Source organism: Canis lupus, chromosome 5 (genome assembly GCF_003254725.2).
Source record: "Canis lupus dingo isolate Sandy chromosome 5, ASM325472v2, whole genome shotgun sequence".
NCBI lineage: Eukaryota > Metazoa > Chordata > Mammalia > Carnivora > Canidae > Canis > Canis lupus.
The window spans coordinates 80,189,635-80,216,370 of record NC_064247.1 but is presented as its reverse complement, the minus strand read 5'-3'; the positions used below and the strand labels follow the sequence as shown (position 1 = coordinate 80,216,370).

General features: G+C 38.5%; 3 protein-coding genes across 7 annotated transcripts in view; 2 read left to right on the top strand and 1 right to left on the bottom strand.

The window, feature by feature from the left end:
• Window positions 1-21,524, top strand: part of LOC112646441 (cytochrome b5 type B) — a 38,802-nt gene extending 17,278 nt beyond the window's left edge. Inside the window, exons 2-7 of one of the 5 annotated variants that reach the window (XM_049110761.1) lie at window positions 1,814-1,942; window positions 2,441-2,470; window positions 9,043-9,100; window positions 9,907-9,996; window positions 13,690-13,718; window positions 17,777-17,888. In XM_049110761.1, the coding sequence (XP_048966718.1) occupies window positions 1,814-1,942; window positions 2,441-2,470; window positions 9,043-9,100; window positions 9,907-9,980 (291 nt within the window). In that variant the 3' untranslated portion in view covers window positions 9,981-9,996; window positions 13,690-13,718; window positions 17,777-17,888. Of the gene's footprint in view, window positions 1-1,813; window positions 1,943-2,440; window positions 2,471-9,042; window positions 9,101-9,906; window positions 9,997-13,689; window positions 13,719-17,776 lie in introns of all 5 variants that reach the window. The other 4 variants (XR_004815654.2, XM_049110762.1, XM_025426350.3 and 1 more) reach the window with 4 other exon arrangements.
• The window catches only part of NIP7 (nucleolar pre-rRNA processing protein NIP7), a 118,588-nt gene extending 92,364 nt beyond the window's left edge, over window positions 1-26,224 (top strand). The window contains exon 5 of the mRNA XM_049110758.1: window positions 26,132-26,224. Within this exon, the coding sequence (XP_048966715.1) occupies window positions 26,132-26,209 (78 nt within the window). The 3' untranslated portion in view covers window positions 26,210-26,224. The remainder of the gene's footprint in view (window positions 1-26,131) is intronic.
• LOC112646557 (60S ribosomal protein L37a-like) lies at window positions 11,762-13,366 on the bottom strand. Its single transcript, XM_049110763.1, has one exon. The coding sequence runs from the start codon at window positions 12,679-12,681 to the stop codon at window positions 12,403-12,405; it is 279 nt and encodes a 92-aa protein (XP_048966720.1). The 5' UTR covers window positions 12,682-13,366; the 3' UTR covers window positions 11,762-12,402.
• Window positions 26,225-26,736: the final 512 nt, after the last annotated feature.

The window sequence follows — 26,736 nt, the reverse complement described above, 5'->3', positions numbered from 1 at the left end:
GAGAGAGCTCAGTTGGAATGACAGATGAGTGGTGGGAAACAGCCACAAGAAAGGAAAGGAAAGGAGAGGGGAGGGGAGGGGAGGGGAGGGGAGGGGAGAAGAGAAGAGAAGAGAAGAGAAGAGAAGAGAAGAGAAGAGAAGAAAAAAAAGAAAAAAGAAAACAGCCACCATTTGAAAACAGCATGTTTAAGTACTAGAAGGAGACCCACTCACTGGGCAAAGATCTTTTAGGAGAGAAATATAGAAGTTATCCTTGTCCTCAGGGAGCCTCATAGGCAAGTTTCCGTTGAATTCACCTTTAAAATAAGGATGGGGGGATCCCTGGGTGGCGCAGCGGTTTGGCGCCTGCCTTTGGCCCAGGGCGCGATCCTGGAGACCCAGGATCGAATCCCACATCAGGCTCCCGGTGCATGGAGCCTGCTTCTCCCTCTGCCTATGTCTCTGCCTCTCTCTCTCTCTCTGTGACTATCATAAATAAATAAAAAAAAATTAAAAAATAAAATAAAATAAAATAAGGATGGGGCACCTGGGTGGCTCGCTCAGTTGGTTAAGCTTCTGACTGTTGGTTTTGGCTCAGGTCATGACTTCATGGTTGTGAGATCGAGCTCTGCGTTGTTAGCAAGGAGTTTGCTTCAGAAGCTGTCTCCCTTTCTCCTTCCCCCTCTGTCCCTCTCCCTGCTTGCTCCCCCCAGTAAACAACTTCTATTTAAAATAAGGATGATAATATTATTCGTGCTTAAAAGATTGTTATAAAAAGTAACTCCTTAAAAGGATTACTTGATATTTTAAAAATACAGATTTGGATATGTCATAAAATGTAAATTCTCAGTTTGCTCATTGTAAGTAAATATTCATTGAATGTTTAAGTCAGAGACTGTGATAAAGGTAATTTTAAAATCTTTTCTCAGTAGGTAGTACTTTACTTGGTAACACTATTTCAAGAGGGTCTGCAGTGAAAAATGTTCCTTCTGCCTTATGTCTCCCAGCCCTCAGGTCCTTTTCATTGTTTTCAGAGAGAATTTATGCGTGTGTATTACACATCTATGTATCTGCTTTTAAGTCACAGGTGGTAGCATATTATATAAGTTACACCTTTCTCCTCTCTTCTGGAGTACAAAATATTTCATATCCTTATCTCATTTGATACAATAGTAGTTAAGATAGGAACTTCCTGTTACCTCCATTTTACAAACAAGGAAGAAAAGTTACCTCTTAGTTTCTTAGTAACTTGCCCAGGGTCATATAGTTTGTCAGTTATAGATGTAATCTACTTCCTAGGTATAGAGGCGGTTATTTTGGTACCACTTACTTAACTTTATTTTGAAACCATTTCCAACTTAGAAGTTGCAAGAATAGAATAAACAATTCCATCTATTCTTTGACCAGAGTCTCCATCCGGGTTTCTGTAGCCTTCTCGATGATGTTGCCAAAGAGAGTCAAGCCAGGAGCACACATTGTTCCCAGTTGTCCTGTCTTGCTAGCCTCCTTCAACCTAGAACTGTTCTTCAGTCTTTCCTTAGCTTTTGTGACCTTGATTTCTTGGGTGAGCATAGGCCAGTCATTTTTGCTGAATCTCCCTTTGCTATTGTCCTAGATTTCCTCACAATTACATGAAGAATATACATTTTTTGGTATGAATATCACATATTATGTTCTTCCCATTGCATCCCGTCAGGTGGCATACAATGTCAGTTTGTCCCATGGCTCCCATTAAAGGAAGAAAAGAGAAAAAAGGAGCAGAAGAGGGGAAAATAACTTCTATTAGTTTGCTTTTCAGAGGACCCTGTGTTCAGCAAATACCTTTTCTTTGTAGCATCCTGGAGGAGAAGAGGTCCTGCTGGAACAAGCTGGTGCAGATGCGAGTGAAAGCTTTGAAGATGTAGGCCACTCCTCTGATGCCAGAGAAATGCTAAAGCAGTACTATATTGGTGATGTGCATCCGGTAAGGACCAACTGAACGAGGCGTGCTGAACAGCCACAGAACACAACAAGGGGGAATGCAGTATTAAAATGGAAATTCATTCAACCCAGCCATCAGGCTACATATCCTCCCAATCATTTTGCCTGATTTGCTCTGCTGAGATACAGCTTCTTGTGTGGAAAGCAACACTGGTAGTATCAGAAATGTGAAGGGAAATGGTTTTGGGAATTTTTTAAAATTGATTTTTGTAATACAATTACATCTTGGGCTAAAATGATGATCTGGTTGTTCTTGAAAGTTCCTTGCTACAGGTGGTAACTATAGACAGGAGACCCTGATAGGCTCAGAGTTGGGGGTGGGGGAGCATCTATCCTTCTACAGACCTTGACGTCTTTCAGAGAATTCTCTATTCCCAGAATGTAGTCTCACCGTCTAAGGTTAGAAACAAGCACATAGTGCACCAAGTGAGAATTCGTTTGGATATGACTTAGAATATTATTTGTTTTCCTTTTTTAACAGGATGACCTTAAACCTGAAAGTGGTAGCAAGGTAAGAAGTCACTTGTTTCTCTTGGTGTTTCAAGTGTTTATATTTCTATTTACTCAAATTGAATGGCTTTTTAAAAAATTATCTTAACAACAGAAGTGTTTACTTTTCCTCCAAGCAAAAATCCTATTTTTCAGGAATTTGGACTCAGTGCCATCTTAGGAAAAAAGAATAGCTAAGTCTTGAACAGTAGGAAGCATTTTGTTTGTGCTTCTATTTGCTTGAAGAAAAAAAAAAAGCCATGCCTTGTATGGTTTTGAAAGAAATTAGTTTATGGGTTGAGTTGTAGAAAAAGTATTTCTTATTCTTACATTAAATAGTGCAGGTGATAATAATTCTGTGTTGGAAAAATAATTGGAAAGTTGATTTTCACTTAAAAAGCTCAGGAGTTACAGATTGAAGTAATTGATTAGAATGGCCTTTCTGCCCCTTTTACCCAGATTTAATCCTTTTATCGTATAGGCTCAAATAGGCCTGTACCCATTTTACTTACTCAGTGATACAGCAAAAACCAGTGATACCAGTGATACAGCAAAAAAAAAAAAAAAGATTAAATATTTGAAAACCTTAACATGTACCGCATAACATACCAGGAACAAAATAGGAAAGCCTTTTAGCTTCCCACAAGTGGGGCTGTTCCTTTCCGTTATTACTTCCTGCTTTTCTTGACTTCCGCCTTCAGAGAGCTGTCAGGTTACCCTTTCACTTCAAGGGACAGCAGTTTAGTTGCTACCAGAGCTTCATGGTAGCAGCTTTTCCTCCTTTGAGCATCTTGCTTCTCTTTCCTCACTGAGCTGGAATCACAAACATGTTTGATACGGCAGGTAAAGTCTGCCCAGACACAGAATTCTTTTGACTCGAGATTGCTTGACAGTGTCTGCCGTCTGTTGCTCTGCAATCCAGAGCGTTTGTGGAAATTATCTCTTCCATCTTGCTCCACTCTGCTACTCTGATTTGTTGAATTGTTCCTGAAGCGGGGGATGAAATGATTCCTTTAAATGCTTCATGAACACTGTGGGTCTGTCTTCCCTCTCTGGCACGTGTAACAAAGGTAAAGTTTGAGCTGCATGTGGCCTTGCTGAGTATATCAAACATGTGGAAAACATTGGTCTCAGTTAAAGTAAACATTGAATTCAAGGGATATTCCCATTTGTACAAGTGATATACCTAGTATCTAGGAGTCATAACCTACAACAATCATGAAAGCACCTTTATTAAAATAATAGGAAAAAATTTTGGAATTATAATTGTCTAAAAGTCTACAATTGCTTCTTGTTGCTATTTTTCTTCCTTGGTAGTTGAATATATGGTGAGGACCATTCTTAGGAATGGAGAGCGGAGTTTTTCAAATTCTGTCCCTTGAGCCACCTGTGTTGGAATCCCTGGGCTGTTTCCGAAATGTCTGTTTCCTAGGCTTCCACTACTACTGATTCATAATCTCTGGAGGTGGGATTTGGGAATATGCTTTTGACGCAACCCAGGTAGCCATGCGCCAGACTTTTTGCTAAATGATGTGCCCATCTTTTCATTGGAAAACTTGGAAAACTTTAATTCTCTTCTGTAGAAAGCACTGTCTACCCTGTAGACCAAAGAATGAGTTAGAGATGTCTCAGCTAAATGAAATCTGTTGAGTCTTGGACTTTTGGTAAGAAATTCAGAAAAAGAAACTCTTTTAACTCACTGAATTCTTTTTTTTTTTTTTTTTTAATTTATTTATGATAGTCACAGAGAGAGAGAGAGAGGCAGAGACACAGGCAGAGGGAGAAGCAGGCTCCATGCACCGGGAGCCTGATGTGGGATTCGATCCCGGGTCTCCAGGATCGCGCCCCGGGCCAAAGGCAGGCGCCAAACCTCTGCGCCACCCAGGGATCCCTAACTCACTGAATTCTGCATTAATTTAGACGTTTTCAAATATAGTTTGGTGTGCCTGGTATAAACTAAAGGCAGGGGATCCCTGGGTGGCTCAGCGGTTTGGCACCTGCCTTTGGCCCAGGGCGCGATCCTGGAGACCCGGGATCGAATCCCACGTTGGGCTCCCAGTGCATGGAGCCTTCTTCTCCCTCTGCCTGTGTCTCTGCCCCTCTCTCTCTCTCTCTCTCTCTCTCTGTGTGTGTGACTATCGTAAATAAATAAAAATTTAAAAAGATTAAAAAAAAAACTAAAGGCAGTATATTCAGAACTGTTGTCCGCCTGTCTGTTGTACCCAGAGGACAGTCTTTATTAAGTAGAGAGTACATTATAGAGTGTTTCCAGTCACACTGCTGTACTTAAGGCATATCAGGCAAGGAAAACCTTTGGGAAAAATTTCAAGGCCATCCACATAGGTTTTCATAAAGCTAGATTCCAACCTGATTTCAGTTCCAGGAAGAAAGTCCTGGTTCCTCAGACTTATTTCTTACAAAGATTTTAAATAAGTACTTCTGTATCTGTGATGTAGCTGTCTCTTTTCTTAATTTTTCTTCACTCACCATGAAGCATGTGGAAAAATTGGATGTAAAAATTCATTTCATTAATACTTGCTTTTGGCTAAGGCTTCCTAAACCTCTACAAAGAAGTGTGTATTTTTTTTTAAGCCTAATTAAGAGGTATCTTCTGCCTCAGGGGACAGTTTTCATTTCCCTTCCCTTCTCCCTTCTTTCATTTCTCCACTTCTCTCCTCCCCCGACAATTTCCCATCTCTTCCCTGCCTGCAAGGACACCCCTCCCCGCAAAATTTAAAAAAAAAAAGAAAAAAGCCATCCAGAATCTGCTGTTGGAGACTCTAAATCAGGAGCATTTCCCCAGTTTTTTTGCAACTACCTTTCATACTGCTTCTGCTACAACATCTAAATAATTGATAATCACCCATTGTTTTCTTGTTCGACTGATAATGCCTGAGGCCCAAGGCCCTGAAATATTACAAAACTAAAAAGTACAAGCGTAGAAACTATAGATCTGGCCACAGATGTTTTTTCTCACCTCTTCAGTCCTAGCTAACCGTCTAGAATTAAAAACCTTTTTGTCTCAGTGAATCTCTTCCTCCCTGCAATAGTCGCCATACTGAGAAACATCAGGCTTCCATTCCTACTTAACATTTTTTTGGTCTGCTTTGCATTGTGGAAACTCCCCTTAGAAACACTTGGTATTTCCTGTGCCATTTTGCCTGCCCGTCTGCTGTACTGTGAGTAACCTAGATCCATTTGTTGTCCCCGAGGTCTCTCCCTTGATGGTGGGTTCACCTGTAGGTTAACTGAGCTGCTGGCAGTTGAGATGAGGTACATATGCATGCTAACCTAATAAAAGTAGTCAGTACCGTTTCATTCATTTCTTCAACAGATATTATCTAGGTAGTAATTCAGCTGCTTAAAATATCATTACAATGAATAGACTCAGTAACCTGACCATTATCCCATTAAAATTTTTTTAAAGAATTTATTTATTTATTTGAGATAGAGCAAGAGAGAGCGAGCGTGAATTGTGAGGGAGGGCAGAGGGAGAGGGAGAGGGAGAACTGGATTCCCCCCTGAGCAGGGAGCCTGACACGGAGTTCCATTCCAGGACCCTGGAATCATGACCTGAGCTCAACCACTGAGCCACCCAGGTGCCCCCCATTTAAATTTTTGAATGGGTAATACATGATGGCAAAAAATTGAAATAGTGCAAAAAAGTATACTTTTATATATGTAATTTTATATAAGTAACATGCATATTATTTATATGATTATATAATATAAATATAATATATACTGATATAAAAATAATATATAAAATAAATTATATATAAATCATATATAAAATGTATAAGTATATATAACTATATATATTTTTTATTATACATATAAAATGACTTCCTTCCATCTCCAACTCTCAGTCTCCCAGTTCCCCCTCCCCAGAGGTAACCAGCTACCATTTTCTTGTTTATTCTTCTCAAGAGATTCTGTGCATTCATAAATATAAATAGGTGGACAGACATATTGATCCATTGATAGGCCAATCAACCATCCCTTCCTTAAAAAATCACAATACTGTTCTGTGCCTTGTTTATTTTTACTTAAAAATTTCATCATAGGGGGATCCCCGGGTGGCGCAGCGGTTTGGCGCCTGTCTTTGGCCCAGGGCGCGATCCTGGAGACCCGGGATCGAATCCCACGTCGGGCTCCCGGTGCATGGAGCCTGCTTCTCCCTCTGCCTATGTCTCTGCCTCTCTCTCTTTCTGTGACTATCATAAATTAAAAAAAAAAAAATTAAAAAAAAAATTTCATCATAATGATTGTTCTTTTTTTCTACAAGAAACCCGATTAATTTTTTTCAAATCTTTATTTAAATTTGAATTACTTACCATACAGTGCAATTAGTGATTGTTCTTTTTTTTTTTTATGATAGTCACACAGAGAGAGAGAGAGAGAGAGAGAGGCAGAGACACAGGCAGAGGGAGAAGCAGGTTCCATGCACCAGGAGCCCGACGTGGGACTCGATCCCGGGTCTCCAGGATCGCACCCTGGGCCAAAGGCAGGCGCCAAACCGCTGCGCCACCCAGGGATCCCCAGTGATTGTTCTTTAACAGTATTCCATAGACAAGAATTTTGATGAGATGTCATTGCTGTACGTAACAGGATTTGATATGTTTTTTTATATGTTTTTTATTTTTTATTTTTTTATTTTTTTAAATATTTTATTTATTTATTCATAGACACAGAGAGAGAGAGGCAGAGACACAAGCAGAGAGAGAAGTAGGCTCCATGCGGGGAACCCAATGTGGGACTCGATCCCTGGTCCCCAGGATCACACCTCAGGCTGCAGGCGGCGCCAAACCGCTGCACCACCGGGGCTGCCCTGATGTGTTTTTTAAAAACAAATAAGAGGGATCCCTGGGTGGCGCAGCGGTTTGGCGCCTGCCTTTGGCCCGGGGTGCGATCCTGGAGACCCGGGATCGAGTCCCACGTCGGGCTCCCGGTGCATGGAGCCTGCTTCTCCCTCTGCCTGTGTCCCTGCCTCTCTGTCTCTTTCTGTGTGACTATCATAAATTAAAAAAAACAAACAAAAAACAAATAAGATTGTGGAGCACCTAGGTGGCTTATTTAATTGAGCATCTACCTTCAGTTTGGGGTCCAGTCGTGGTCCCAGGGTCCTGGGATGGAGCCCTGCATCTGGCTCTCTGCTAAGTGGGGAGTCTGCTTCTATCTCTCTCTGCCTGCTGCCCCCCACCCCGTTCTTTCTGTTACTTTCTCTCTCTCAAGTAAATACACAAAATCTTTAAAAATAAATAAATAAAAACCAAATAAGATCGTCTCCGTAAACGCTTAGCATGTTATTTAAACTTCATATTTTAACTTAAAAATTTTAACTTTTGAAAAAAAAAAAAATTTTAACTTTTGGGTATCCCTGGGTGGCTCAGCAGTTTAGCACCTGCCTTCGGCCCAGGGCATGGTCCTGGAGTCCTGGGATTAAGTCCCACATTGGGCTCCCTGCATGGAGCCTGCTTCTCTCTCTGCCTGTGTCTCTGCCTCTCTCTCTCTTTCTTTTTTTTTTTTTTTTTTTTTGTTTTTTTTTTTTTTTTTTTTTCTCTCTCTCTTTCTGTCTGTCATGAATGAATAAATAAAATCTTTAAAAATAAATAAATAATAAAAATTTTAACTTTTGAAATCTAGTAAATTCCATGTATGTTAGAAGCAATCTATAAGTTGCATTTAAAAGCAAATACAGGCATCCCGGGTGGCTCAGCCATTTAGCACCGCCTTCAGTCCAGGACATGGTTCTGGAGACCCAGGATCAAGTCTCACGATGGGCTCCCTGCATGGAGCCTGTTTCTCCCTCTGTCTGTGTCTCTGCCTCTCTTCTCTCTCTCTCTCTCTCTCTCTGTGTCTCTCATGAATAAATAAAATCTTTAAAAAAATAAAAAATAAAAGCCGATACATTTTTTTCTTACTGATGCTACCGACTTTTGTTATACAACAATTTTCTGGTACACATATATAACATTCAGCTTACCTTCTGTTTTATGGGAGAGAAACTAAAAAGAATACATTGTTTATAATTATGTAATATAATTACTTAGTTGCATCATACCAAAAATTTCCTTCAAAGTATTGTTTAATATTCCTGTCATACATAAAACCTAGTTTATTTAAGTTTGGAATGGTTATGTAGATGCCCTTTAGATGAGTAGTAATTGCTCTTTAACAAAATAATTTTGCATGGTTGATTCATTTTTCCTGATTTTGTTTAACATTTCATTTTTGAAACATTAATATTTTGAAATAAAGCATAGAATGTAATGGCAAAATCCCTCTTGAAAAACAAAATGCCCATTGCTGAGGCATTTCAAGGATTAATGTTCTCTCATAATGCTTTATTTAGAAATAGTATGTAGTTTTGCAAAAGGTGTTAGAAGGATAAGGTAACATCTTTTTCAAATCAGCCTTCTAGTGTTAGAACAAGTTTTTCACTCCTTGGTCCCAATGGAAATTACTCTGAATATTGAATTTTTTTCTTCAGTGATATTTTAAATATGATATCACAGTGGGTTCTCAAGAGAGTTGTATAGAAATTTGTCTTAAAGGGTGTTTTTCATCTTTGAATTTTCCCTTTATATGCAGGGAAATATTTTTCACTTGACTGGGCTGCCTCTAGGGATGATATGTACTTTACAATACAGTAAGTGTTAATACTTAGGAGCTTCTTGAAAAGGCTGTCCTCAAGATCCATACATGGCCATGTCCTAGTTGGGACTATAAAATGTTAAAATCATGTATTTCAATCATGTATTTCAAATATTTCAATCATGTATTTCAATTTTTAAGTCATACTTTTTAGATTTTAAGAAATTAATGCTGAAAAAAAAAAGAAATTAATGCTGAAATTCATATTGTGACAGTTCATGCCATAAAGTCCATTGTGTTACGGGAGAAAAATCCTTTCTAATAGAGTTTGAAACCAAAAGTTCCAGAGTTGTTTTTCATAAGTTACTGGCCACATAGAAACCAAAGTGTTCTAAATAAAAAGCTGCAAAAACTGTTGGACCACCCAAATACTCATTAGCTTCACCAAAGTTGTCATGTGGCTAAAAATCCACTTTTTCCAACTCTAAATACTTGGAATCCTCTTGGAATAGCAAGCATCTAATTTAGGAATTAAAACATAAGCCCCCTCCCCCCTCTCCCCCCGCCAAATCTCCTTCTACACCTTACAATAGATTTCCCTTCTGTTTAAACCTGTTTAGGCTGAAGATTCACTTTAAAAATGCCCTATCTGTATAATTTAATGCATTATAATAATAATTCTGGTGCATTGTTTCCTATGTGAATGTCCTGATGACAGAGTACACTATTCCTTAGCTTGTGTTTGTCATGTTTTTTAAAAAACAGTTTTCATAGTGAAACCATGCCCACTGACCCCCAAATCCCTTCCTATACATTTGCCAATTACTATATTTCTCTGTCATTCTCTTAACCATATCAAAGAGAGTCCACACAGTACAGTGCCTCTTGGAATAATGTCTAGAAGACCATATCTCTGTATACCAGGTGCAAGATAGAAAACTCTACATATGGGTAAGCGTTCTTCCAGTCTTTCCAAACATGGAAAATAGCGTTTCCTTCTCTTTAACCTTTAGAAGGCTGCTATTACAGATTTTGCTAAAATGCCCTTGGGTCAGAAAATTGTGTTGAGTTAATTAAATATGGCTTTAGAACGAGAGTTTATCTGAGCCTTTCATTTGTATAAATGAGGGAATTGATTTAGCGTTGAACTTGAAAACAATAGACAGTTTCACTTAATGAGCAGCTTAATAAAAAGGCAACTCATATTATGAAATATTTTCTTTTATCCTACAGAGTCCATGTTTCGTGTATGTATGAATGTATATATGTATTTATTTATTTATTTGATGAAGGAATTGAGCCTTAATGAACTTTGAACCTAAGAAACCAATTTATTCAAGCAGTTCATTTTTGTTAATTTTGAGCTAAAATCGCAATTAGACTTAAAACAATTAGTTGTTTGGAAGTGTATTCCAGAAACATGCATATTAATTACTTGGTAAGGCTTTTGGTAGAAGAACTCTGAATTTGATCTGCTCTCTTATAACTAAAATCATACAGTATTGCAATTACAGCTTTCCATGCCAAAGATTGAGCAGTTCCTGTTCTCCTGACCAAAAATCTTGCATGTAAATTAAAATGTGGACAAGGATATAACCAGCCAGATATGCCTGAACACACAAAGGAGTAGGTTAAAGTCAATCATAAACTGTAGGAATTTCACTTAAGCATCCATTAGATTGAGCACAGAGCTTTGGAGTGGAAATGGGAATTGGGGAGCTGAGCATAGAGAGAACAGCAGAGTGGGGGTGAATGAAGGTTTTGTGTTAACAAAACCTTCTTTTTAGTTTTGTTAAATTAAAAATAACTTACTTGGCTTATTTCCAAACTTGGCTGAGGTACTTGGCTTCTAAGAGCAGTGCCTTAAACAACTCTTTCATTATGGTTGATTAAAAATGGAGTTGCTGTAGTTTGGCATTTACTTGGCTGTCAGTGTCCTAAAGAGAGGGTCCACTTTTTTCTCTTCTCTTTCCTTCAGCGGTAGGGAAGTTGGCCTTTTTGCCTCTAGGGCTGAAATGATCTTAAAACAGGAATTGAGGTACTTACTTTAAAAAAAAAAACTATATTTAAATTTTTTTTATTGCTTATTAGAAACTCTTACAGTTGGAGCATATTTTGATCTCTCTGGTCTTTCTCTCTTTCTTTTCTCAGTTGCTTCCTGCATTGTTCACTTCAGTTGTTTCCTGAGGTTCACTCCAGTTAGCACACATCCCAGGTTTTAAGTTGTAAAAGAGGCTAGAGTTTTGAAATCTAGAGAATCTAGTTATATGAACTTTGGCTTTTACTATGATTACAGATTAAACATAATACATATATTAGTCCATAATGCTTTCATGTAAGCCTTTCAAATTATCTCTGTTTTTAAAATACTGACTGTACTTTTTTTGTTCTAAAATCATTGGTATATATGTGGATAAGGCATAAAAGATCATAGATATTTTTTTGATGGAATTCAGTTATTTCATGGCTACTGTAGTGGGATCTTTTAAAAGACAATGTTAGAAATTAATCTGATACCCATACTACCATAACTACGACAATGATCACCTTTCAAATTTATAAAACATTTGCTGTATTTCTCAAAGATTGACTTGTGACACATTTTAATTAACCGGACTCATGATATTCTAGTAGAAATGTCCTGGGTAGCAGTAATCATCAATGTCGCGAAGAAGTATAGTAGTATTTTAATGTGGTTTATCTGAAACTTTTTATTAAAAGTTTTATTTGCCTGTGGGCTAATGTCTTTTGAGTTTAGGGCATGTATTCATTTGCATGGCAGTGTTTCGGATATATGAAATTAAAACTCATTTCACAACCTCTATCTAGACCAGTATGTAGGGTTTTTGGAAATTCTTGAAAATTGTGGGTTTTTTTTTTTTTTAGATATATGCCATTGTTTTATTTATTTATTTATGATAGTCACAGAGAGAGAGAGAGAGAGGCAGAGACAAAAGCAGGCTCCATGCACCAGGAGCCCGACGTGGGATTCGATCCTGGGTCTCCAGGATCGCGCCCTGGGCCAAAGGCAGGCGCTAAACCGCTGCGCCACCCAGGGATCCCTGAAAATTGTGGTTTAACAGAGTTGTTATTCGTGTTCACACCTTTACATACTTCTCTATAATGACAAAGAGGATAATTTTGGGCAGCAGTAACCTATGCTAATGGGTTTGTCCTCTGGCAGTAAGTTAGCAGGCCTTTTGTGTATCTAGCTTAATTAATGGACTCAAGAACTTCATTTAATATTTACTTAAATTGGATTTGAAAAAAAATTTTTTTAACAACAAGCCCAAGTAATTTTATTATATAAATTAACCCATTTATTATAGGCTAGGAATGTTTCAAATGGCAGAGCCTCTACTGGTCTTTCAACTCCTTCAGTCTTCTGATGGCAGACTTTACTGTGACAGCAGAAGTGGTGTTGTAGGTCCAGGCACCACCGGCCATGGTCTTCATGCAGGAGCCACAGTGCCAGATGCCCACTGCTCGCCTTTTCATCTTGGTCTTGCCACAGAAGGAGCAGGTGTACTTGGCGTGCTGGCTAATCTCAATCTTCTTCACCATCTTCCTGAGGGAAGCCCCATATCGGGTCCCGTATTTACCCACAATTCCTACCTTCTTGGTGCATTTGGCCATGTCGCCCCCAGCCAGGTCCTAGCCCAGAGAACTGGATTTGAAAATTTTAATAACAGCTTTATAAGATAAAATTCACAAACCATCCAATTTACCTATTTAAGATATGCCAGTCAGGGGGGTTTAGTATATTCATAGAAATGTGCCACCATAATCACAATTTTGGAACATTTTCATCACTCCAGAAAGAAACCCCATACCATTAGTAGCCATGCCCTTTCCCTCCACATATTCTTCTCCTGCTGCCCTGACAGCCCTAGGAAACCACAGATCCTCTAGATTTGCCTGTGCCGAACCTTTCTTACAAATGGATTTCTATCGTATTTGTATAACATGATGTGTTTTATACCTAACTCCTTTCACTTAGCATAAATGTCTTCAAGGTTCATCCATGTTGAAGCATGGATCAGTAGTTCATTACTTTTTATTGCCAAAATTTTGTTTTTAAGGTTATTTTGGAATTTTTCCCCCTTAATTTCATTCTTCCTGTTTCATTGTTAAATAAGCCCTAGGGTTTCTAATCATAATTATGATTTCAGAGAGTAAACCAGTTCATTTTTATAAGCCACAAAACAATTGTCTGCATGCTCTAGAGCATTTCACAGTTGATCTGTTTGTCACAAGTTTTTTATTTTTTTTTAAGTATATTTTTTCAGAAAATACAGTCTTTGCTACTGCCAGTGGCAAGCCCAGCTGAACCAGGCATACTGTTGTGACTCCAGTTAGTTCATTTCAATATAGTCTATATTAACAGCATTTTTTTTCATCTAAGAAAGTTTAGGCCATTTTTCTATGCTTTCCTTACCTGTTCTTCAGTAGGGAGTTACCAGTATGTTATCAGAAATAGAATCCTTGGTCCTCCCAGTACATTAGATTCATAAATGTCAAATTGCATGAACAATGAAGTTGTGTTATTAGTTGCAGAGTTTATATAGACATTTAGGAAGATTTATGTGATTCTATTAATCTTCTTTGTTTTTGTTGGTAACTTTGAATATGTGTCTTCTTTAGGACCCTTCGAAAGATGCCACGTGCAAAAGGTTAGTATACCCTTAATGGACTTCCTTATGCTCAACATAATGTCTGGCTAGAGACTCTTCTGTAAATATACATGTATAACATAACTTAAGAGTACAGTTTGAGGGGCGCCTGGGTGGCTCAGTGGTCGAGCATCTGCCTTCATCTTAGGGCGTGTGATCCTGGGGTCCTGGGATCAAGTCCTACATTGAGCTCATCACAAGGAGCCTGCTTCTCTCTCTGCTTATGTCTCTGCCTCTCTCTCTGTGTCTCTCATGAATACATAAATAAAAAATATTTTTAAAAAGTACAGTTTGACTTGGGAATAAGTACAGCATGGGGAATACAGTCAAGGGTATTTTGAGTGTTGTATGGTGACATATGGTAACTACACTTGCAGTGAGCAAAGCATAAGTATAAACTTATTAAATTACTGTGTTGTACACCTAAAATGAATGCAATATTGTGTTACAAGTATATGTTAGCTATATCTCAATTTTTAAAAAGTACAGTTTAACAATTAATTTTAGAGGGGCCAAATTTACTGCAAATTCAGTAGTTCCTTACTATTAGCAAAATTAAGTTTTGGCAGTTGCAGTCATTTTGAGTAATCTCAAAAGTTCATGTCTTACATAATTTTTAAGTCATGTTGTAACAAATTGGAGTCATGTTGGGTGAATGGCCAATGCATGGACAAGTAACTACTGTGAAGTCAAGCTCTGTAGCTCAGCCCAGCTCTGCATCTTTCACTTAAAACTTAATCTCATTTAATCCTCACAACCATCTAAGGGGGGGGGGTGCTATTATTGCATTTTATAGAAAGGAAAAAATATGTATTGCATGTGTATTTAGGGATTTTTTTTTTCAAAGGTATACTTACAAATAGCCCTTGCCATGGTTTTCATAATACAGTAGTTATGAACTCTGAAAGGTATACATTTGCCATCGCTTAAAGGTACTTGAGATAACTCTGGAATCCGTGGCTTGTAAAAAATCTTTATAGAGATTTTATAGAACTCTTTTATCTTTCTGAGATCCTACTTAAAGTGTTTCAGAGAGAGAGAGAAAACGTGATGATTTTTCCCCCCCAAAAGTATTCCCTCTTTTTTATTTGAGGTGTAGGACAGAGAATTTAAAATATTTAAACTTATTAATAAGTTGACTTTCCTTAATATTAAGGTCTTATGCTCAGCCAAATACTCCATAAAGAAATTGAAAACATGAGCCATAAACTTGCACTGGGCTTAGGCTACACATAACACTCATTAAGAATTATGCAGGGGCGCCTGGGTGTCTCAGTCAGTTAAGCATCTGACTTGGTTTTAGCTTAGGCCATGATCTCATGTGTCATGAGATCGAACCTTGCATCAGGCTCTACATTCAACAGGGAGTCTGCTTGAGATTCTCTCCCTCTGCCCATCCCCCTACTCATGTACTTTTGCTTGCTCTCTCTCTCTCTGAAATAAATAAATGCATCTTCAAAAAAAGAATTATGCAGAATACATAAGAATTCCTACAAATCAGTTAAAAATAATTTTGTAGAATATGGGAAAAAGACTTAAGCACTTCGCAGAAGAGGAAACCCAAATATAGGCACATGAAACAAAGGTTTGATTTCATTTGTTATCAGAGAGGTGCAAATTAAAATCATAAGGTAGGGTCTCCAGGTGGCTCAGTTGATTAAGTGTCCACCTCTTGGTTTCTGCTCAGGTTATGGCCTCAGAGTCATGAGATTGAGCCCCATATCAGCTCCACGCTCAGTACAGACTCTGCTTGAGATTCTTTCCTTCTCCTTCTGTTCCTGCTTGAGTTCACACACACTCTCTCTCAAATAAATAAATAAAATCTTTAAAAATAATAAAATAAAATCATAAAGTATATTTCACAGCTACAAGATTAGCAAAAATTAAAAATTCTACAAATAAGAGGAGTTTTTGAGGAAGTGAACCACCAAGGTTCTTAGGCCCTCTTAGGGTACCATAAGTGGGTACAATCACTTTGGAAAAGTAAATTTGACAATATGAATAATTTTTTATCCAGAAATTCCCATTTCTAGGGATATATACTTGAGAGAAATGAGTGCTCAGGTATACCAGGAAACATATACTAGAATGTTCATAACAGCGTTATTTAAGATAGTGAAATCTTGTAAACAACCCAAATAACCATTCCTTAATAAAATGAGTGAATCCAATCAATAAATTAATAAATTAATAAACTAATAAAAAATTTAAAATGAATCCATTCTGGTATATCATAAAATTCTGGTGTATTCATAAAGTGGAATACTACAAAGCAGTAAAGACAAATGAGTCACAACTGCATGCAGTAACGTGAGCAGATCTCCAAGAGACGTTCTGTCTCGTGGCCAGGAAGTTTCTGTTGAACCTAAAATTCTTTTGGTGCAGCGTAAATCCATTTCCTCTGCTTCTGTCCCAGTGACAAGTATTATAGAGGATTGTATGAGGACTGGTGGTCGACCATTCTCAGTCTTTTGTACTGAAGAATTTCTTTTTGGAGTTTTCTTAAGGACGTTACCTTCAAGCTCTTTTGTCTCTTGTGGTTGTTCTCCAAGATAATCTGAATTGATTACCTTTATGGGGACGTTACTTCACAGTTCCCATGTGCAGTATTGCTGTTGTACACGCCAATTTGCTTGCTTTCTTTTTCTTTACACAAAGCTACTTGGCTGACATTCTAAACTTCTCTGGAACAGCTTTCTGCCATACTTAAATGTACAAAGTGCTAGGCATGTTTAGGCAAGGAGAATCACTTTTGTTATTGAACCTTAGCTGGTTTTCTTGGCTTCACAACCTTTTAATACTAAGGCTGGACATGTCTTAGTAGAAGGGCATGCAGGTCATTTGGATCATGGAGAAATTACACTTTAAGACCACCAGTGCTAAGGAGCTTTATTAGGGAAGAATTATTGTTGGTTTTTTAAAGATTTTATTTATTTATTTAAGAGAGAGAGAGTGAGTGTGCACACAGAGTGAGAGGGAGATGCAGGCTTCCCACTGAGCAGGGAGCCCAGTGCGGGGCTCGATCCCAGGACCCCAGGATCATGACCAGAGCCAGAGGCAGACGCTTTACCAACTAAATCACCCAGGCGCCCCAGGGAAGAATTGTTGTAAGAAGAGGGACAACTTATTCCAAAATTTCCAAGGAAAGTCTCTTATAGGAAGGACTTCTCAAGCCAACTGCCATTTATTTAACTTTATTTAACTTTTTTTTTTTTTTAAGATTTATTTATTTGTTTTCGAGCAGGAGGAAGAGGGAGAGAGATAATCTCAAGCAGGCTCAATTAGGGCTCGATCCCACGACCCCTAGATCATGACCTGGGCCAAAACTAAGTCAGTTGCTTAACCGACAGAGTTACTCAGGCACCCCAATTTTTCTTAAGCCACCTGCCATTTATTTCACTTTTCAATGTGTTCAGTGTCGATATATATCCTTGTTAGTGTCCAAACTTAACTAGAGATTAAGAGGATGGATCTGGGATCAGACTGGTTGACTCCCTTTGCTTTGTGATTTTGTGTGTGATGCTTGTATTCTCTACGTATATGAGAGTAATAGTAGCAACTATTTCATAGGGTTGTTGTGAGGATTAAATTTAGAAAATCTACATGAGACAGATGTAACATTGCCAATAGTTGTATTTGATGATATTGTTTCTAAATTTATAATTATATCTATAAAACGGTGGCTTTTTTCTTGCTTCAGAATGTCAGTTGTAGAATATATAAAAACAAAGCACAAAGAGGAAAAATTGAAGCCATCCACAATCTTGTAACCCAAAAATAACCACTACTTGTCTTTGTAAAAACATATAAAGAGGTGTGTACATATGTGTATATTTTTAGTGTCATACTATATATTGTTTTTTATTCTTTTAAAAATTAGTATCATGCCAATCCAAATTTTTATTTTTTTCCTGCTACTTGGGTGATAAAAGCAGTTAAACTTCCCAAAGTAAATCAAAACTCTTTGCTTATAAGAAATATTAAAATGTACATGTTGAAAGGTAGCAAATGTTTGGTATCAGGTGTTCATGGCTTCTTTGCTTTCCCCCCACTTCTAGTTGCTGGTCGTATTGGATTTTGCCCATCATAGGTGCCATTGTCTTAGGTTTCCTGTACCGTTACTACACGTCGGAAAGCAAATCATCCTGAGGAGACTGTGGAAGTTGGAAAGCATATCCATTGGGAGTGTGAGCTAGAGACTTGTTTGGAGGCCGAGCGATGCCCTCTTCTTGAATCCTGCCGAGTATGTGCTTCCCCTTTGGAGCCCAAATGGTTGGCCGGACATCCACCCCAGACCTGGGGCCAGAGCCCTTCACTTCCCAGAGCCTTATTCCCAAAGCACCTGCTCATTGTTCTGTGTCCCTGCCAGTGGCCCCTCTCTCTGCTGGCTTCCACCAGCCCCTTTGCGTTTCCCAACTTTGTTTTATAATTACAATCCCAGATGTCCTAGTGACATTGCCCTTTGGTAAAAATGCCTGCTTTTCAATTCTTTGAATGCACATTCGACATTCTTAACAGGGCAACACACTCTGGTTTTGAAGCTTTCCTTTTTTCATTTTCCTTTGAAGTAAATATATATATGTATATATATATTTAGTTCTGACTTAATTCTATTATTTATCATAAGGGTCTTAATTAATGAAGTAAAATTGCACACCTATGACTTAAAACACAACTGCCAAATGATCTTGTTCCTTGTTTATGTTTGTTAGAACTAGGAAGGGCCATGAACTTCTGTCCTCCCTGCTAATAAGTTCATGGAGCAGATAGCCCTTGTCATCGCCCAAGTCCGCCAAGTGGTGCTGGACAGAACCATGCTCCCCTTGTATTTCTTGGGAGTAGAGAGAGAGAGAAGGAGGGGGAGAGAGATGAATTGGGGTAATAGGGTGAACTCCTAGTCCTCTTTCTTTTGCAAAATATTGAAGACACTACTTTAGGACGGGAGTTTAGGAAGAGCACCAAAGACTTCATTCTTTTTTTTTTTTCTCTCTCTCTTTCCTGAAGATGTCATGCTCTGCTTTGGTGTGGCACCACTTTCTAGCCATCTTCTTTCTATTCCCTCCACTTGTCTTTCATAGGTGAGGGACAAATTTATAATTCTATCTGTAGAACTTTACCAGGGGTTTTTCCTGCTTTTTTATTTATTGCTTAGTGAATTTTTTCTTGCTTATAAAAGCAAGAGAGCCCAGCTTGATCAAAGACACAGTATTTGATCTTCTGTTAGCCCCAGTAAAATAACTTCCACAGTCAAGTGGCATTCGAAAGGGGGAGAACATGACAACAGAATGTTTTCTATTTCATCCGTATTTTACCTCCATGGTTCTAATTTGTGGTTTTGCTGTTTTTCCATTGGTGGGGGTGGGAACCCAAAACCAACTAGTAGTTTTGTTCCTTGGATGAATGTTTAATTGAAGAGTAGGTCATTATTTAGAATTATGTTAGTGTTTCTTCTTAGTTCAGGAATTTCTCTGGCTTGACTTCACCTCTTTTTCTCTGTGGAAGCACCTGAGGAGACAGCATATGGGCTGTTTTTTGCCAACACAACTGTGGTGATTTTTCTCCCCATCTTTTAAGGAATCCCAGTTTGCTTCTGAGCCATTGTTCTATGCAGCAAGGAGCAGTTTGGTTCTAGAAGGTCCATGGGCACTGCTCAGTATCTCCTCTCTGCAGCAGCCCTCCCCCCGCCAGCTTGCCATGGCGTTGACAAGACAGGAAAGTGCCCTGCAAAGCAGCGTCCGCCCATGGAAACTATTTTTAAAAAGGTTCAGCACAGGTCCTGCAGTAGAGTGAATTCAGAATTCATCAAAATAATATTAACCTTATATTTGAACACTCGGACATGATATTATGGAGAAATTGTAGGGGATTTTTTGGCAGACTTTTATATATCAGGGATATGGGAATAGTCAAACTTTTATCTTTAGAAAATATTTTGTATCAGATGCCACTTTTAGACAATTTATTGAAAAAAAACTTTGGTTATTATGTAAGAAAAGTGGTGTGACTATGATGCTCCTCCCACTTGAAGACATAAGGAAGGGTTGCTTTGAATAAGAATTGGGATATAATTGCTATAATAATTAAGCTGCATGATTACATGGGCCACATTGGGGTAGAAATGAAGAACAAAGGAGTATTGAGGACCTGGAAGGGGAACATTCAGGCTGAAACTAAGCCAGCATATAACTTGGATCAATTAAAAGTATGTTGGCAGTCTCCAAAATTAAATGAAAAACATCTGGCTTATAAGAAATGTTAAAGAGTGATAGTCTTAAGTAAAATTGGTGGTTTTTTAAAAAAAATATTTTTAAGGTAAACACCAACACAAAAGGTATGTTTTTCTATTTAAAATTGCTTGTCTTTTCCTGTTTATATCTGGACTTGTTTTTACTTAGAGCCAGAGGAAAAGATTTTCAGACTTTGTCTCTACCATCCATGAAATCCGTCCAATACCCAGGGCTTCTTTTGATCTACTACTGATGTCACTTTGTATTATAAAAACCACTTTGGAGTCCATTTACTGCTATTCTGCTGCCTGCACGAACAGCCAGGCAAAAGGTAGAGCTGGTGGGTGAATTTGCAGAGATTTTTGTAAACAGTAAAGTAACAAAGTATGTTAGCCAAGTCCATCAAAAAGGACTTATTTTAAGAGGTAGACTCAAATTCTCGTAACAGTCTCAACTTTGGTAGGTCATGAAAACCCCTTTGGAGAGCAAGTGGAGCCAGTCCCCATTGGCCCCTGAGAGTTGGTCTCTGGGGTGGTGGGTTGTTTGTTCCCAAGGAGAACTAGCTGCTGCCGTACACCACACTGTACACATGATGGCTGGAGATCACAAAGGAGAGGAGGGAAAATGTGTGCCGCCCAAATGGGGATATTAGTACCAGGTCTCCAAAATTTCCTAGCGCTGCCCCTTGGTCACTGGTTTTGGTTTCTAAATACCTCCAGGTTTGTAAAGACAAGAAGGTGGTAGGGACAAAGTTGATACTGTGTTTAATTCTTATGTAACCTCTTAAACAGAAACAAAAATCCATTGGAACCTATAATTTGAGCCTGTAAAGTTCTTTTAGCAGTTGCCATAAACGCATGTGTTGTTAGACAAGAGCATTGTTGAGTTTATACTCATTTAGTTCCGATGTGAAGCAATGAGAAAGGCTTTATACTTATAGGCCAGGTATATCATTACTTATGGTATCTCATGCTTCAAGTCTCAAGCGATACCTATCTGATTAAATTCCATTTAGGAGATTGAAATGCAGAAATATTAACGTTCATTACTTCCTTCCCTGGGAGAAATAGATTCAGACGTGTCTTGTCTCAACAAGAGATTGACTTTTTTTTTGGACTTTTTTTTTTTTTTTAAACCATCTCATTCTGTTGCCAGATATCACAAGAGTAATGGGGAGTTTAGTTCACATTTGGCTGTTGTTCTCTGAAAGGGCCTGGTTTGGAATTTGTGGGGGTGATTTCAGAGGGAGGTTCCAGAAAGCAGAGAGGTATTTGTCAAGTTACCTACCCAATATCTAGCATCTTACTCATAAGGTTTAGGAGCTGCTCTTCTGTACCTATAGTCTACATGTGCTCGTTGGGCAAAATATTATGACTATTTAACCTCCTTTCTTTTTTACTTCACCCTCAACTGTGAACGAGTAATATTAACATTCCTTTTTGTGTATTCAATAATGGAGTTTGTTTACCTATTTTATTTCAGCATATTTGGAACAAAGATCTTTGTCTCTTTCTGCTGGAATGTGCACACAGTGAATGTTTGTTAGAACTACACACAATAAAGATACTGTTTTCCTTTTCTTGCCCTGACTACAGTTATTAATTTTTTTTTTAAAGCAGAAGTGTTGGCTCTGTAATCCTAGGGTGTTCTGGAAGAAAAGAAATTGAGAAGCATGAAAGTCACCTGTATCTGTGCTAATGTTGTATTTGGTGTAAGTTTATGGAGAGTTTTGTGGTTCTTTAGTACTCCTTCTGCTGCTCTTTCTTTGAAGTTAGTTGCTCAGTTGAGAATCACAGGAGGCAAAAATCAAGACTTTGGTTGTATTAATGGACATGAAGTGGCAACCAAGTAGACCAATTGGGAGTTCTGTTTTTACTGAAACCATCTGGTAAGGAGAAGCCAGTACAAGGTAATAATATTTTGTTATCTGCAATGCCAGTCTTCAAATGCTTGTTTTTCTTGGACATAGCTAAACTGTTGGGGGAAAATTAAACACTGAGATTGAAGTTCTAGCGACTGCGTTAATTAAATAAGGGAAATAAACAATTTTTGTAATTACTTTTAAAACCTACTGATAGCCTTCTAACATTACTAAAGAGATATCGTTCATTAGGGCTTGGTTATTTCACTGTCACATGAATTACAGGAAAGGATAGTCCCATTCTTACTACTAATGTTTGAATCTAATGTTTAATCTCCAGTCCTAATAATTCATATGACTACACTCTTCATGATACTGAGTATTTGGCAGGTGCTTGAGAAATCCTGGTTTTTTTCCTGAAAGCCTAAGGCAGAAGATTGCGATTCCAGTTATGTAAATTTAAGGTAAGAAATACCCACACAGTCTACTAAACTGTTGGTAATTGCAGATATTTTTGGTAACCTAACATTAATTTACTTAAAAGATACCTGTACTGGTCCTTGTATTGAAAGGACAAGTCAACTTAATCACATATATTCCAGCATTTAAAAAAATTAATTTTTAAAGACTTTTTAAAAAGTAATCTCTACAACCAATGTGGGGCTTGAATTCACAACCCCAAGACCAACAGTTGCATGTTCCACCAACTGAGCCAGCCGGGTGCTCCTAAAAAACTTAATTCTTTTATAACGCATCCAGGAAAGACTAGACTTGCTTTCAGATGAAACATGAGGATACAGCTATAATACTATTTATTTATGTGCCACCTGCTATGTGCCATGCAGTACCTTTGATAGCATATCTGATCCTTACCCTTATAAGCATCCTTACACAGTAGATGGAGGTATCTAAATTTTACCAACAACTTGCCTGAGGCCACATAGCTAAGATGAGATCTAGAGTTTAGATCCAAATCTAGTCCTAGACTCTCTATTTCCTCTACTGATGGTTCTAAAAAACAAGCTTCGGGGATCCCTGGGTGGCTCAGCGGTTTAGCGCCTGCCTTCGGCCCAGGGCGTGATCCTGGAGTCCCAGGATTGAGTCCTGCGTTGGGCTCCCTGTGTGGAGCCTGCTTCTCCCTCTGCCTGTGTCTCTGCCTCTCTCTCTCACTCTCTCTCTCTCTCTGTGTCTCATGAATAAATAAATAAATAAATCTTAAAAAAAAAAAAAAGCTTCAACTGTACAAGAATTAATGTGCTCAGTGTATCTACTACTAATTCTCATATATAGGTGCTTCTGTGTATGGTCAATGAAATGGGATCAATAATAATCATTTTCTCTGAATTAGTAGATTACTAAAAAATAGCCACTGTCTTAGGAGTCCCTAAAAAAATCTTGGTTGTTGGGATCCCTGGGTGGCGCAGCGGTTTAGCGCCTGCCTTTGGCCCAGGGTGCGATCCTGGAGACCCAGGATCGAATCCCATGTCGGGCTCCCGGTGCATGGAGCCTGCTTCTCCCTCTGCCTGTGTCTCTGCCTCTCTCTCTCTCTGACTATCACAAATTAAAAAAAAAAAAAAAAATCTTGGTTGTTGAAGAGATGTTGTTTCACTAGAAACAGCTTGTTCAAAATGATCCTTGCATCCCTTGCAAAAAAGTCTCTTGAAAACATTAATGAGAATTTGGATTTGAACTACATTATTAGATACAATTTTTTTTTTTTTATGATAGTCACGGTGCTTGAATTTCACTTTTCCTTAGTGAAGATTACCTTTGTTTGTTTTGTTTTGTTTTGTTTTGTTTTTTTTTACCTTGATTCCTCATCTGAGTTTTTCAGAAAGAGGAAGCTGTGTTACCTTACAGAGCAACAGGATGGTGTCCACAGTAAAAATGAAGCTTCTCACAAATCTGCCCCCAGAGACAACTACCCAAGAAAGAACAAATAAAGAAATGGGAAGCTACACCCTGAACAGCACAAGAGCATAAGCTTTCCAAACTCCCAATCTGACCCCCCTTTTTCCCCTGAATCCTTTAAAAAATCTCTTGAGTTTTTCCTTAAGTCTTATCCTAACCCCTGCCCTGCCCTTCATTGAACCACTTTGCCTTGTGTTTTATAAGCTAACACCTCAGCTCTGCTTCTTTTCACTTTAAAGTAGCGTGGTACAAAAATGTACCCTTTAGTCCGTCCTAGAAAATGTTTGGAAGAAATAAAGCCAATTTGTTTATGATCTGGACCATCCATGTAAACTAGTGGAGTTCTGTTTGAACATCCTTGTTGGCTTTCATTTAAGGCTACGTTCTACCTCTGGACCTTTCACATATGAGTCAGTAAATTTGTTTTTTTGTCTTAAGCTCGTTCAAATTTGGTTTCTGAGACCCATATACTGACCACTATGGCCTCTGCAATCCATCTAACCGTAAATGCCTGCCTTGGTAATGTCTGTAAGGATTCGGCCTCTCCCAAGTATACCCTAGTTATCATAGGCCAGAAACTCACCTTTTGTTCTGTGCTAAATATCTTTGGAAAGAAGAAATATTATTCACTTTAAAAAGATACACAGATTCTCCCCCCCCCCAAAGATTCCATTTATTTATTAGAGAGAGCACCAGTAGGGGGAGGAGCAGAAAGAGAAGGAGAAGCAGACTCCCTGATGAGTGGAGCCCCACTCAATCCCAGGACCCCAAGATCATGACTGGAGCCAAAATCAGATGCCTCATGAACAGCCACCTACATGCCTCTCTTTTTATTCCTTTTTTTAAGGTAGGCTCCATGCCCACTATGGAGCCCAATGCCAGACTTGAACTCACAACCCTAAGGTCAAGACCTGAGCTGAGTTCAAGAGTCAGATGCTTTATGGACTGAGCCACCAAGGCACCTCAATTATTTTTTTTCATAGAATAAGGTAAACCTATATAAGCTAATATAGGTGGAAGGGAACCTATTTGTTATGAATCAGTTATGAATATCTGATGGAACTCAAGTGTAGGAAGCATAGTTGGACTTCAGGAGGAACTAGGACTAGAAATCAGAAGATCAGTAGCAACCAAGGTGGCTATAATAATTTCCAGTCCAAATGTCTAATGGAAATTAATTCCTATAAATGAGAACATAGTTGGCCAGGTAATACCACAGTGTCTGCTTCTGGTCCCATCAAGGGCCTGGGGACCCAGGTTTGAATGGGAGGGAGATCATATGGGAAGCAGTTACCCAAGGCAGATGCTACAATCACACACTGTGTGTGTACATGTGTATTCAAGTGTCTTCAGTAATGGACTGTGAGCTCTGAAGGAAAGGTCTTCTGTCTTCTGCATTTCTCAGGGTGCCTCGCGTTAAGCTGGGCGATAATGAAGGCTAAGCTAAGTAGATTCATTATGATTTATCACGCTGTGTCTGAATGAACAACCATAGCCGGATTTGCTGAAGAACTATCTAGGACTCCCAAGTAGAATTTTGAGATGAATCCTAATGTTGCCCACATCACTAATAACCAAAAACCCCATTCACCTATGCATGCCCACAAACCATCCTGTTTTCTCTGTAAATAGATTGAGCTGCCAATATTTATTGGTTTTGTATAAATATTTTAAGTTTTATTTTTTAGAACAGTTTTTTAAGTTTACAGAAAAACTATGCACATAATACAGAGTTCTCATAAAGTGGGCACCTGTTGTCCCCTATGAACAGCTTATGATACATTTTTACAATTAAAGTCCATACTTTATTTGTATTTCCTCACCTTTTACATAGTGCCTTTTTAAAAAAAAAAATCTTCAGAATAGCACATCACATTTAGTCATCATGTTTTCTTTGGCTCCTCTTGACTGTGACAATTTCACAGACTCTAGTTTTTTGATGACCTTGATAATTTTGAGTACTGATTAGGTACATTGTAGGATGCCATCTGTTGGAACTCGATATTTTTTTTCAGTGTTTTTAAGATTTTATTTTTTTGAGAGAATGAGCATGAGCCAGGAGGAGAGGGAGAAGCAAACTCTTCACTAAACAGGGAGCCTGATGTGGGGCTCTATCCCAGGATCTGAACTAGAGGCAGATGTTCAACTGATTGAGCCACCCAGGTGCCTTGGAACTTGATATTTTTCTTATTATAGACAGAGGTTGTAGGGTTGCAGGCAGGGGATGGGGGCAGTGGAAGGAAGGCTACAGAGGTAAAATGCCATTTTTATCACAAGGGGGGTATACTATCAATATGACTTATGACCATTGATGTTGACCTCAATGGATTGAGGTAGTGTTTATTAGGTTTCTTTATTATAAAGTTATTCTTTTTTTTTAAAGATTTTTTATTATTTTTATTTATTCATGAGAGATACAGAGAGAGAGAGAGGCAGAGACACAGGCAGAGGGAGAAACAGGCTCCCTGTGGGGAACCCAATGTAGGACTTGATCCTGGGACTCCAGGATCATGCCCTAGGCCAAAGGCAGGTGCTAAACCGCTGAGCCACCCAGGCATCCCTAAATTTCTTTTTTAAGACAGGGCACAAGCAGTGGAGGGGCAGAGGGAGAGAATCTTAACCAAACCCCCTGCTGAACACAGAAACCAACACAGGGCTCGATCTCACAACCCTGAGATCCTGATCTCAACCAAAATCAAGAGTCTGATGATCAACTGACTGAGCCACCCAGATGCCCTTAGATTGTTTTGTAAAAATTTTATTTATTTACTTATTTTATTTTTTAAAAGTTTGTTTAAGTAATGTCTACACCCAACGGGGGCTCAGACTCACAACCCCGAGATCAGGAGTTGCATGCTATACTGACTGAGTCAGCCAGGTTCCCCTTTAAATTATTTTTTGATCACCCTAAAAAACTGGGGTTCTGATTGAACATGGTAGTTTGAATAAACTTGTTCATCTCTGCTCCCTTCCAAAAGCCACACGAATAATGAGAGTAAGGAATAAAGAATGATATAAA

Excerpts from the sequence above, each read along its gene's own strand:
- LOC112646557 (XM_049110763.1), bottom strand. The coding sequence starts at position 12,681 with ATGGCCAAATGCACCAAGAAGGTAGGAATTGTGGGTAAATACGGGACC.